Source organism: Strix aluco, chromosome 25 (genome assembly GCF_031877795.1).
Source record: "Strix aluco isolate bStrAlu1 chromosome 25, bStrAlu1.hap1, whole genome shotgun sequence".
Taxonomy (NCBI): Eukaryota; Metazoa; Chordata; class Aves; order Strigiformes; family Strigidae; genus Strix; species Strix aluco.
The window spans coordinates 4,665,402-4,678,758 of record NC_133955.1 but is presented as its reverse complement, the minus strand read 5'-3'; the positions used below and the strand labels follow the sequence as shown (position 1 = coordinate 4,678,758).

The 13,357-nt window shown below is 53.6% G+C and overlaps 1 protein-coding gene across 8 annotated transcripts in view; it reads right to left on the bottom strand.

Annotated features, from left to right (window-relative positions):
• Positions 1-4,410: 4,410 nt before the first annotated feature.
• GRM4 (glutamate metabotropic receptor 4) overlaps positions 4,411-13,357 on the bottom strand; it is a 51,701-nt gene continuing 42,754 nt past the window's right edge. For 7 of the 8 annotated variants that reach the window (XM_074850332.1, XM_074850333.1, XM_074850334.1 and 4 more), the window contains 2 exons: positions 8,456-8,702; positions 4,411-5,292 (listed from right to left, as the gene is read on the bottom strand). In XM_074850332.1, coding sequence (XP_074706433.1) covers positions 5,243-5,292; positions 8,456-8,702 — 297 coding nt within the window. In that variant the 3' untranslated portion in view covers positions 4,411-5,242. The remainder of the gene's footprint in view (positions 5,293-8,455; positions 8,703-13,357) is intronic. The other variant, XM_074850331.1, reaches the window with a different exon arrangement.

The following is a 13,357-nucleotide window of genomic DNA, read 5'->3' as shown; positions in this document are numbered from 1 at the left end:
CCCCTGAGACTACTCAGAGGCATCACCCATCTTCTCATAGCACTGATGTGCTTATCACAGCTCTCCGTCCTCCACACTGCATTCCCACAGCCCAGGAAAATTAAGTTCAAGATCTCCATTTGTATCTTCAAAGCTCCCAGTGGCCCAACAAGGGCCTGATGCTCCAGGCCAGAGGTTTCAGCTGGCAGCGGGTCTCATTGGGAGAAACGCTTCATAGCGCAGAAATTAGCTTGACTTGCTTGCCGCAGAGCTGGTCCCCCACTGCGTAATGAACCACAACATCTGCCACAGGCTTTGCTGCCTTCTGCTCTAAATGCAAGTCACACCTTGCTCTGAGCAGCACTCCGCTCTCCTGGGGCCAGAATGGCACTCTGTGGCTCTCCCTGTGGGAGAGGAGCTGGATGGAGACCTGTCTCAGAGCACGGAAAAAAGCACTTTCTACTCCAGCCTGCTGTTTCCATCCCCCTCCTCCAGATTTGCTTACTAAGGAGCTTTGCCATGACTTCAACAGGAGGTCTGCAGAGCCAGGTGGCAGGGGAGTGATTTTTCCCAAGTCAGTGCTATGGAGGAGCAAGGGATGAGGTGGCAGGCAGACTGAGAAATTCGCAGAGAAATTATTTTGTTTTTCCATTTCCTATCAAGTTGGCCTAATTGTGCCGCTAAAGTCTGTAATTTGCCTCTCACAGAAGAGAGTTAATGACAGGTTCCACGCTGCTGCTGCTCCACGCGGTGCTGGGGAGATGAGCCCACACACAGCTCCCCATTCCAGCCCCTGGCTGGGCCGTGAAAAGGGCAGCAGGACCCCAAGAGTTCCCACTTGTCCCTGGAAAGGGGAGCTCAGGAGATGAGCTGGGGGTTGGGAACAGCAGCCAAGGCCAACAGAAAGTTCAAGGAGGGAGGAGATACAAGCACGCAATGGAGGGAGACAGTACCAGCTCTGGTTTCTCCCCCCGCTTCTCAGATTCCCAGAAAAAGTTAAAAACACGCAGGTCAACCACTCAGGGAACTCAGGCAATTACTGCTATTTAAATTCAACAACTCTTCACAGAAATAAGGGGAAAAAATCAGACAAGTGCTTTTAAGCTGTAAAGGAGGCAAGGAGGAGAAACAACAGCACAAATTTCAGGACAAGCACCTTATTTTAGAAAAAAAAAAAAAAACCCACATAAAGTACCAAAAACTAGGAATATAGTATCTAGGAATCAGTATCTACTCTGCTTTTCTTCTGCCCAGCCACAGGCAGCAGAACTGCCCTCAAAAATATTAAGGAGAGCAGAAACCCGACACTAACAGAAACCAGCTATCTCCCCCAACTGCCCCAGCAGCAGCTATCACCTCTCTGCAGATACCAGCACCAGAGCCTGCCTAGATCCACGTCGCTCTACATCCATCTCAATTGCTTATAGACTGTTCCCTTTTAATTAGCTTTCATAATCAAATAAGAGTCTAGAATTAAACAGCACTGTATCATGAAACGCGGTATAAAATTAACCAGCCATGTTCGGAGGTCACTGCATCTGCTGCTGAAACGCACCCAGCCCTGGGAGGGATACAGGTCTATTTAGCAGCACACGGTAACGGTGCCAGTAAGTGTAGGTTTTAGCTGGTAAAAAATGGGGCCAATTAAAATCCTGTTTCAAGACCAGCGAGGTTGGATTTGTGCAAATATTTTGCATATCTGTTTAAGAACATCTTTATATCATTTAAGCTAAAGTCTGTAAGGAGTAAGACTGAATCACTGCAAAGCACACTTGCACCAAAATAAGTACCCACATGAGGACTCTTTTGATTTAACACCTCACCACATCCATCAAGAAATCGGGGTAGCTATTGTGTTTCAATAGGGTCTGATGCAGAGGGGAATATGAATCTACTTGAAACCACATTCAAAGTTTAGCCAAGTGACTTCTTCCCCAGGCACCAAGCAAGCATCAAAACCATCCCTTTGGGATGTGCTGTCCCAGCCACCAAAGCCCAGGCCCCGCCACCCAAAGCAACAAACAGCCCCTGGAGCCGCTGTGCATCGCTGGCTGCCAAGGGCCATAGCAGAGCTCTCCCTTCTCCACACCTTTCTTCTCCAACACCCCGCAACAGCACAGCCCGAGCAGGGCAGGACACACTCCAGGGCTGGCTGCGTTTCCTCAAGGAAGCAGTTTGAAGGCAGAAATGTTTGAGAACAAGAGAAGCATAGAGCAACACCTTGAAGAACTATTTGCACATGAAAAAAAAAAAAAGCTTATTCAGCAGAGCAGAGCAGTTAGATCAGCACAGCTCTCTGCATCCCCCCTGGGTAGAAAGCATCAACCCTGGGCAGACGACCTCGCTAGCACAGGTCTCCTCTTTCCCACTGCCTGTCCAGCTCTGGTGTCGGCACCATGCCCCGCAGAGCTCCCCAGACCATGGGGACAGACGAGTCTGGAAGATCTGCTTGGTGGCAGCATGGTCAGTCCCCAGCCACAGCCTCTCCAGAGGACTCAATGCAAGGGAAGGAAAGGAGATGCTGCAATTAAGGTAGAATCAGCCTTTCCAGTCATTATCAGGCAGAATTCAGGGTGGAAAGCTGCTTGTAAAGACAGTAGAGCAGCATCTCAGAGCTGGAAACAGCAGCAGAGACAGCAACTCAGGTTCTCTGGGAGCCCTCTGAACCAGGCGGCATTTCACAACCGATCCGACAGTGATGGATGCGGAGGGAACGGAGCAGTTGTTTTCTCCTGAGAAGCTCTTTTGACAAGTGTGATCTTATCAAAGTTTCAAGCTTTTCATTACATTTCTTTTTTCTTTTTTTAACTCCTGCCTTCAAGCCACGCTCTGTCCTCTCCATGCCGGCAGGGAACAGTCACGTTTTCCTTCTGGCACTGATCAATGGCTGAAGCTCCCCGCGGTGCTCAGAGCAGCACTGAGGCCTCCCCTCCCTGGGGCACACAGCCTGTGTGACCCTCCAGAGCAAGAGCTGAGCTATGATTAATACACAAATAGGTCTAGAAACATGCAAAACACTGCAGGTAGCTTCATGCAGGCTCAGAGAAGGGAATATATGGGCACCTTTGGGCTGGGAGAGACATATGCAAAAGCACCAGGAGACATCCCAGAACCCTCATTGCCTCTGAGAGGTCAGGACACCACTGTCAGCTCCAGGGCTTCTGCTGGGCACCTAAAGCAACAACCTGCCCAAAAGCTAGAGGAAACCCACCTCTCTGGGGCAGGCAGCACCACCTTCCTCTGCGTCCTTTCCCCACCCTCCATCAGCTCTCCAGAAGACAAGCTTGGACCATCCTCTCCTTACCCAGCAGCAAAAGTTTTGGGCCCCTCACTCCAAAAAGGCCATTGAATGACTCGAGCGTGTCCAGAGAAGGGCAACGGAGCTGGTGCAGGGTCTGGAGCACAGGTCTGATGGGGAGCGGCTGAGGGAACTGGGGGGGTTTAGTCTGGAGAAGAGGAGGCTGAGGGGAGACCTCATGGCCCTCTGCAACTCCCTGAAAGGAGGGTACAGAGAGGGGGGGGTGAGTCTCTAACCAAGTAATAAGTGATAGGACAAGAGGGAATGGCCTCAAGTTGCGCCAGGGAAGGTTTAGACTAGATATTAGGAAGTATTTCTTTACAGAACGGGTAGTCAGGCATTGGAATGGGCTGCCCAGGGAGGTGGTGGAGTCCCCATCCCTGGAGGGGTTGAAGAGTCGGGTTGACATAGCGCTGAGGGATCTGGTGTAGTGGAGAACTGTCAATGTTAGGCTAATAGTTGGACTAGATGATCTTCAAGGTCTTTTCCAACCTAGACAATTCTGTGAAACAAGCACAGCCACCCCCCTTTCCAAGGGCCTTTCCCAGAGCACAAGGACAGACACCACCAGCAAATACAGCAAACCTCCCCAAAACAGGCAAAACCAAAACTCTTTGAATAGCCACATATCTTGCACTCCAGGCTGTGCTATCCCAAGGACAGGCTGGAACCAGGCTGGGCAGAGCTGCTTTTGTTAGCTGGGAACTCCATAATTAGCCCAGGTTGGTCTTGATGGGGAGGGTGGAGCTGGCCCTGCCTCTGAAGGGGGCAGGGGGCGGGGTGAAGCCCTGGAAAATCCCTCTGCTCCATCCCTCCAACCTCAGCCTACAGCTTGGAGAAGAGCAACAGAGGAGAAATCAGCCCCTTCTGGCCCAGATCCTGCCCCAACCCCTGAGCACTGGTGCGACACAGCGTGTGCCCCAGGGCACTGTGCCAGGGTGGTGCTGAGCTCTCCTCTCCCTGTCCCAGCCCCTCTCGCAAGGACCCCAGTCGCAGCAGGATGGCCTGGGGAGGAAGGACACCGAGCCCCATGCTGTTCTGGAGCACTTGGCCACCCAAAACCTTCCCTGTCAGCCAAACCCAAGACACCTCCTGGAGCCTGGAACGAACAGTCACCAAGAGACAGCAAACGCTGAGTGCAAAACCATGGTTTTTTTATTAGAAATCTCCTCGTATAAAAATGATCATGCTCTACACAGTCATCGAATAATTCATAAACATCCAGGCACTGAACTTTGTTTTTTTTGTGTGTTTTTGTTTTTTGACTGGTCAGTACATAAAGCAGACATATTTCAATCCATATGGTCATCACATACATTAATTAACCACCTATAGAAATCAGCACTTTGAACACAGTCTAGGTTTTATTTTATTTTATTTTGTTGTCTGTTTTTTATTTAAATTTTATGTATTTTTATTTACTTTTCCTTTTTGCAACATATAGAATTTGGTAGGATATGGGAGAGAGAGTGAAAAGGGACAGAGGAAGACAGGAACAAAAGAAAATGGAGGATTAAAAAAAAGAAAGAGAAAACAGAAAGTTCTGCACAATCACAAACAATCTCACAAATTCCAGAAAAGGGAATATGTTGGGTGTCTTTTTTTTTTGCCAAGATACAGAAAAAAAACCCCAAAGATTTGCTGAAGTCCGTCACCTCTTCCCCGTGCTGTGTCCCCCCCCGTTCAACTGTTCTTCTTCCTCTGTGGGGAGGCATGCATTGTCACGGTGGTCGGTGGTTTATTTTTATTGTTTCTTTATTTATTTTTTTTGCTGCTGTTGATTGCCATCTTTCCCGGGAGCTCTGCCCAGCGGCCCCACCAGGAGCGTGTGTCCCCCCCGCTGCCACCTCCCCGTCCCGTCTGGGTCCCCCTCCAGCGTCCTGCGACGAGCGATGTGACTCAGCTCCCTCCCGCGTCGTGGCATCCGCAGCCTCCCTCTACACCAGGCAGTTGCGATCGCTGGAGCTAAATCGCGTGGTTGCTATAGCTGACGTAGGTCTGTTTGGTAGCCAGTGCTGGAAAGAGAGACAAACCTCACATGTATCATTAACGAAGCCCACCCTCCCTTTCTGGCTCCCGTCCCATCACCCTGACCCAACCGTCGTGCCAGGAGATGCTGGCGGGGATGCGACGTGGGGTTTGCTCATGGATCCGGCCAGCGCTGGCACTCAGGATCGTTCCCTGTGAGGGCACTGAGCCGTGGCAGAGGGGCTGAGCCCCACGGCAACCCTTGGGGGCTCCCTAAAGACAGCTCATCCCGAAGAGAGAGCCCAGGATGTGACACAGGGGATGTGTGCTCAGGCTCCCATTCACTTCCCTCAGCAACCTCTTACAGACAAACCCGCGGGTGCTCCCTGTTCCCAAAAGCTCAGCTTGCCCCAGCCCTCCAAGAGCACAATTTGGGGTCCAAACTGGGTGCCCCGCACCCCTGCACATGGCTCCATGGCAGCTGGGAGTTGAGCAGCAGGGCACTGCCAGCGCCAGCAGCGGGCGGCATGAAGCCAACCAGCCTGGCTGCATCCCTCAGCCAAGGATCCCTGTGCCCGTGCGCGGGTGCTGGAGGAGCAGAGCACATACACAAACCTGCTGCCACCTTCCAGCTCCCCCAGCCCTTGGGATGGGGTTGAACACGCCAGGAGAGGAGACAGCAATGGCTACAAAGCCACCACGAGTCCCAGACTGACACCAGAGGAGCCGCAGCAAGGCCCAGTGCCAGGAAAACACCAGATAGCAATAAATCCTCCTGCTCCCCGCAGGGCTGTACCTCTGCCTTCGGGCTTGGAGGCTGCAGCATATCGCTTGCTTTTAGCAGCAGCCACAGCTCCAGGAGGGGTGGAAGCGGCAGCTCGCAACGCCCTGGCTTGCCTCAGCGCTTCGGCCAGGCACGATGCTCTGCGGAGATCCCACCATGGGGTCCCCAGGTACCGCGGGGCTCAGCAGACACACGGACACCCTCCAGCCAAGGACAGGGATGAGCACTGGGACAGAGAGCAAAGCCCAAAACACCACAAGCAGCACAAACAGGTCTCCTCTGCAGAGACCAGCACCATGCAGAGGGGACACCCAGCAGCTCTCCCTCCGTCTCGGTGCCTCGCTGACAAATGAACCTTGCTGCAGATTTCAGACTGGTATTCCCAGATAACAATTAGATAGGCCATAAGAAATTAGAGCTGACAGAGCTATTTGTTAGCCGCAATGTTTTCATAGCCAATCTGCCCATATCAAAGCCCTGCGAATTATTTATTCTGTTGTTTATTTAAGGATACGTGACCCACCAGTGACAGAGTGAAAAATGGCCCCTCGGTCCTGCACTGACAACCCCACTGTGCCTCCTGCCCCAGCACTGATGCCGTGCCCAGCTCCCCGCCTCAGCACACCTCAGGAGCACGCTGCCAGCCCCGCTCACACCGAGCTCCCACATTCCCCATGCGAGACACATCGGAGCCAGAGATGCGGCAGACGGGAGGCTCAGGTCTCCCTGCTCCTGGCACATACGATCCTCAGAGCCTCCTGCTGCGAGTCCCGCGGGGGAGAAGGATGCTCACTGCAACAGGGAGCATATGGGAATGTTTGGGTTCAGGTCCCAGATGAGGCGCTCGCTGCATCTGGGCCTCGGAGCCCTGCTGCAAAGTGGGCATTGGCCCTTTGTGCCAGCAAAGCCCCGGCCAGGAGCTGATTGTGGCTGGAGGGAGACAAGGTCACGCATGCACAGCGTCACAGCCTGTGACACCGATGCCATGGGAAGTCTGGCACCAGGACAGGGCTGGCATGCTCCCAGCAAGCCCGTACTGTGGGGAGCCCACAGATACCCCCAGTCTGGCGTGGAGCACAGACGAAATGGGGGCAGACCCCACTGCCACGTTGGCATAGGACATCAGATCACACAGATCTGCGACAGCAGCTGACAAAAGCCACCTCCAGCACGGGCGGCGAGGGCGGTCTGACCATGTTGCTGCCCTTCACAATGCAGATAGGTAGATGAAAGAGCCGATTATGCAGAGACATCGCGTACAGAGCCACCGCCAGTGACAGCCATTACACAGGGCGATGTGGATATGGAGGTTATTCAGAGATGCCAAAGGATATTAAATAGCTCAGGCTGGAAAGAGAGCGAGCATGGGATTACAAAGGCAATCATGGCTTTCCATGGAAATGTTTGGTCTCCATTCCACTGATGCTGGAATCCAGAAACTCTGCTGGTACATGAGGAACATTTGTATTTCCATGGGGTTTTCTTCAGATTTAGCCCAAATGGGATTTCCCTTCTCAAAGGACCCCGGCAGCATTGGCTCCAACCTTTCCTTCTTCCTGCAAGACTCTGTTTTTGGAAACCCAAATGCAGAACAGACACGCACCCACTTTCCCAGGGTTTCCTGAGCCCCCAGCCTCTCTTCCCAGGGGAGACTGGTGGCTGTTCCTGTGTCAGCCTTAGCTCCAGCCTGGCCCCCCAAAACAGCCCACGGGCAGACACCGAACACCCTTCCCCATCAGCCACACCAGAGCCTTCCCCAGAGCAGCTCTGGGCACCCAGGGTGGGCTGACATTAGGATCCTTCTCCAGGAGTTTGAGCAGATTTCTGTGTGCCCCAGCCAGCATCTCACCCAGCAGTGGCATGAGCATGTCTCCAGCGTTATTCCCCCTGCCACCCACCCAGCAGCATTTCCCATGGGTAACGCAAACAGGCCTGTGGAGGGATGGGAGTGCCAGGAGTGATCCTGATCAGAGGGAGTCAGGACACATCTATCTCAGCAATGTGGCTGTGGTGATGGGAAATGGTGTTTCTTGGGTGGGAATAAATTAACAAAGGGGGAATCTCCCTTGCCCACAGTCGGAGATGACGCTGTCCCCTCACCAAAACCTGGAATCCCTGCACATGCCCCGGCTGGAGCGCAGATAACCGCAGCACACCTCCCTCGTCGGGGTGGCTTTGGGCACGGCAGGGAGCAGAGTGGCCCCCAGCCCACAGGACGCATCCCTGCCCAGGCTGTCCTCACTCCTGGGGGATGGCAGGAGGCAGCTGAGATGTCCCTTTGCCAAGGAGCAGTGCTGCCGGCACTGCTTGCGCCCATGGAGGACAGCACGGCTACGGCCCGCCGGCGAGTCAAGGCTTTGGGCTTCCTGGCGTCACACCAGCCCCCAGCAAGGCCAGCTCCCCAACCCTGCAGGGAGCCACGTTACCTTGTGTTTCAAGATTTTCGCAGAGCTCCGATTTGGCCTCTCCATTGGGGCGGAAACCTCCTTTCTGAGAGAACTTGTTGGACATGGTGGCTGCTGTCACCACTGCCTTGAGGCTCCGCTTGCGCTTGGGGACATTCTGCTCCGGGTGGAAGAGGATGATGTACACCTTGGGCATGTAGAGCATGCCCAGGGACACCGAGGCACTCAGACTCACCGAGATGGTGAGCGTCGTGGTCTGGATGTACATCTGCAAGACACAAGGGCACATGCTGAGACCCACCACGACTCTGTAGGATCCAGAAAGGGTCAGCTGGGAAAGGACAGGAAACAGAGGAAGGTGAAAATGTTGTGGTTAAATAAATAAAGGGGTAGGGAGCCAGGGTTGGAAATGTTGGCAGTTTTGGACCTTAAACATCAGACTCGATTTGCTGCACGGGTCAAGCTGCACCTAGAGAGGCCTCCAGCTCACTTTTGTTGTTTCCCCACCTGCAAACACAGGGAGGCTGTGCTGGTGCCCTGACCCGTGTTTTGGGGCCCTGGAACAGCCTCCCTGCACTGAGACCCCTCAGCACCCATGCACGCTCCCACAGAAACCTGCCAGCACCCCAACTCAAAAACATCAACCGAGACGGAGTCCCTGCGCCCTCTTCACCCTCCCTCTCTCCTCCCCAGCACTCACAGCACCCTCCACCAGCCACAGGGCAGGAGCTCCAGAGCTGCGCTGATGGGCACAGCAAGGACACCCACTCCCAGGGCCCAGTGCGGGGCACCCCCTGCTCCCCCATCGGCCTTCAACAGGTAATTCCCATTCCCCAGCTGGCTCCCTGGGCCGTTGTCATGTAAGTCACATATTACACACCGACGTTGCCTTTCTGCAGTCAAAACTAATTTCACGCTCACTGTCCAGGACTAACAGTGACAGATGTTTTGCAAAATGAAAGCCCATTAATCTGACTGTAGAATAATCCATTTTTCTATGGAAAGCGTTTGGCAGGCTCCTCACAAGCCGGGGGCATCTGAAGCAGGCAGCAACGGGAGGGAAAGAGACCCCCTCCCTCCACCCATCCCCACCTCTTGCCCGGAGCAACACAGGAGGCCAGGCAGGCAAGCCCCTCCGTGAGCATCCCTGCTCCCCGCACAGGGCTCCATCCTCTCCAGCATCCTCTCCTCCACCGCGTAGCTCACAGGCCAGGTCTCCCCAGGCCAAGCAGGGAGAGGGCTCTGAGTCTTCGGGTGCCTTTGCACACACCTTTTTTTCTTTTCCAGCTGTGCTTGGACACTGGGGCTGTTTTGCGGGCTGCTAACGAGGTATTAGAAGGAGGCTGAAGGCAGTTTCTGAACTTTATCCCATGGCTCAGTCACAGCGTGGTGCCTGGGGTTTCTTCTGCAGTTGTTTCACATGGGGGATTTAGTGTGGTGCAAGGAGGCAGGACCTGGAGGAGCCAGGGGAAGCCCAGGAGCTGCAGCGTCAGTGAGGGCAGGGGGTCCCCACCTCCCCAGCTGCACACACTTAACCTGGGGGCTCATTTTCTGGAGGCAATAGAGTGAAAAAGTGATTGAGGACAGAAGCTGAGCACAGAGGCTGTACACGGCTCCCTGGAGAGAAGGTGCATGGAGGCAACTCCATCCCATGAGGCGTCAGCTCCCGGCCAGGGCTGTCATCCCACCCCAGGACCTGTGGGTCCCAGCTGTGACCATGCAAAGAAAACAAACACGGGGGCCCAAAGCGTTCCAATTCAACCCAAAAGAAAACAAGTAACAAAGCTTCTTCTGAGTCAGTTGCAAAGTTTCATTTGTCCCCAGAATAAAACCTCTTGCTGTCACATGTGCTGGTTTGTTTATTCCACCTTCTCTCTATATGCATGCAGAGTCAATCTAGGCAGTTTTTGGAAATAAAAATGTCATTTCATCAAGGAAAGTCAAAACATATCTCTGTGCCAGAATATCTGCTATTTTTTCCTTTTTTGTTTTTTTCCTTTTTTTTTTCCTTTTTTTTTTCCCACCGAAACTCTCCAGACATTGCCGCAAGTGTCCTGGACCAGAAGGACCAGACTTGCTGGGAATGAGGGCAGCACTGGGACACCAACTCCAGGCACCCCAATCCCTGTCCCAGGGACCAGCACAACTCTGCTCGGTGCCAGCATGACACGCCATGGGACACGACTGAGACTCCACAGCCCTTCACCTCCCCGGCTCCCCCGCCTGCCCGCCCTCCTGCTCCTCAACAGATGCCTTTCGGAGGAGCCTCACTTTTCAATCCAGCAATTTCCATAATTCCTGCCTCTGCAGCGACTCCCACCTGTGCCTCGGGACTCGGAGGCGTTTCAGCGAAGAAGGAGAGAGCAGCTGAGTTTGAGCTCAGACAAGACATCTCCGTGCACGCTTCCCCCTACGCGCCTGGGTCAGGGCTCCATCTCCCAGTGCCACCGGGGACTCCCCTCTGCCAAGACCCAAGGTGCCACCAGCTCCAGGCTCCCCATGCTCCCCCCGTCTCCCATCTCTTAGCCCTCCTCAAACCCCTGCAGCACTTTTGGGGTCTCACAGGGCCACCGTGGCTACCTTCACCCTAATGATGCATTTGACAGAAACAGCCCGCGCTAACCTCAGCAGCTTTGTGTCACACCACAGCAAGTCCCTTTTCAGCTCAGAGAGAAATATTTTTAGCCTGGAGTCTAAACACAGCCATGAAGCACTGCACAGTTAACCTTTTGCCACATCAAAAAATGACCATTTCTCACCATTTTGGTTCCTACTCTCTTAATTGGTTTCCAACCTAGGACCCCACTTTGCCCCTCTGTTAACGACACTTGCGCTTCCTCCAAAGCCCTTTGAGGTGTGCACTGCAGTTATCAAAGAAGTTACAGCTCCTGGTTCAGCAGCATCCGCTGCTTCGTGGATAGGATCAAAGAACACAGCCCATCTCTGACTCAGGACGATGATGCTGTGTCGAGGGACTGCAGCAACCCTAAATGACCCAGCACAAGTTCCCAAGCCCAGAGCTGTGCTCAGCCTTTGCCCCAGGGATGGATGAGCCCATCCTGCCCTGGGGGGAACAGCGCAGGCTCAAGGCACAGCCCTGCACAGCTTGTGTTTGTCCCAAAGAAAATCTCTGCCATTAATTGGCAACCCCCGCCTCTGAATCCAGGCCTGACCCAGCTACGAGAGATTTTGCACTGCTGTGAGTGCCATGGAAGGGAAAACCCACTCAATCCTCATCCAGCACTGCTAACTAAACAAACCACTGGACAGTCCTTCTCATTCCTTCTTCCCTCCCTCTTTTCCCCTGCTGAAAGCAAATGTGATAAACAGAGAACCAGACAATGACACCACTGTTCAGCTGCCGCCTTATCAGCGCAGGAAATTGTCTCTTTCTTTAGATCCTCTGTTATTGCTATTTCTGTAATCCGCTGGGATCGGCAGGGATAAGAGGTTCTTTTGAGAAAAGGCTTGGGGGACTTGTTATAATAATATGCCACCTCCATGCAAAGTTGTAGGCACAAAGTAAAGCAAAATAAAATAAAAATGGAGATTTTTATCCAGCTCCTCCAGACTGTGAGGCAGCCTGGGCTGCAAGCTCAGAGGGGGTGGGGGCAGAGGTGCCGGGCGGCCTTTGGAGGTGTGGGTCTGCCCCGTGGCATCCTCAGGCCTTGAGCGGAACTCCAGCCGTGTTCTATGGGGAGAACAACAGCCCGGCCGATGCTCCTGGCTCTTCTTTTCCCAGGTGTGCTGACCCTCCACGGAGCCCAGCAGGGCCCCGGTCCTGGCAGCAACAGGGCGAAGGCAAGGGGATCCCTCCCTGCGGTGGCCTGTGGGTGCCCCCCCAGCACCACCGCGGGGTGATGCCAGTGCCAACACCCCCAGTTTTCATCCCAAGGACATGCTCAGAGCCAGATCCTCTGTGCAGGCTGCGTAATGACACCTTTTTGACCTTTTTCTCCCCAAGACTGTAAACCAGCAGCTAAAGCATTGTGGCAGTACCAAGCACCCAATTGCTCCGAGCATCCCTTTGAGCACGTGCATCACCCTTCAGCCATGGCCTGGAGACGCGCCGAGCTCACGTCCCCCGGCGGCACGGCCGAGCGCCAGGCTGAACCACCACAAACCCCTCCTGGGATTGCTCAGCGGACGCTGTGGCAGCAGCAGGCTTTGAGAAAGAGAACTGCGTCCAAGGGGAGTTGGGAACATCACTTTTTCCGCCTCTAATCAGCTTGTTAGCAGCCTAATAACAGAGAAGCCCTGCACATTACAAGCCCCCGAAGTGAGGCACAGCCTGTTGTCGAATTGCTGCTTGACAGCCAGCTTTCGGCAGCCCTAAATTATCCCATGACAAGCTGCAGTGAAGAGGTGAGCAACCTTGCGCATAATCTACAATCATTATCATTTCCATCTTTATTACCCACAGTATGCCGAGCACATTAAGGAGGCTTTAAGGGAGCTTTTGTTTTGCAATAATTTCTTAAAAAACCTGCTTTCTTGTTAGTATCTCCCCTGCCATCTCATCAAAATGGAAATGCTGCAAAAGGCTCCATTTATTTCCTTTAATCCTTCACACTTTTAGCCAGTGCGCTGGCTTGGTAGAGACTTTTTGGTCGAGCCAAGGTTAAAGGTGCTGGTACAGACCTGGCCTCCTCAAGGGGTTTGATGCTCTGAGCAGAGACAGCTCTCCAGGACGTGCATGAAACTCTGGTGTCCACAGCAAAAGATCTCTCAGCAAACCACCCCTGCCCCTTTGCAATAGGTGTTGCCAAAAGTTGTGGTGTCAGCACCTCAGCATCACGGGGGACACGCTCAGGGGAAATTATCCCAGTCATGATGGGTCCAGAGAGGGAATCCAAGCAGTAGGTCACTCTGGGGATTTCCAGGGAATAGCAACATCGAGGTTTATTTGTCACAGGCAGCTCT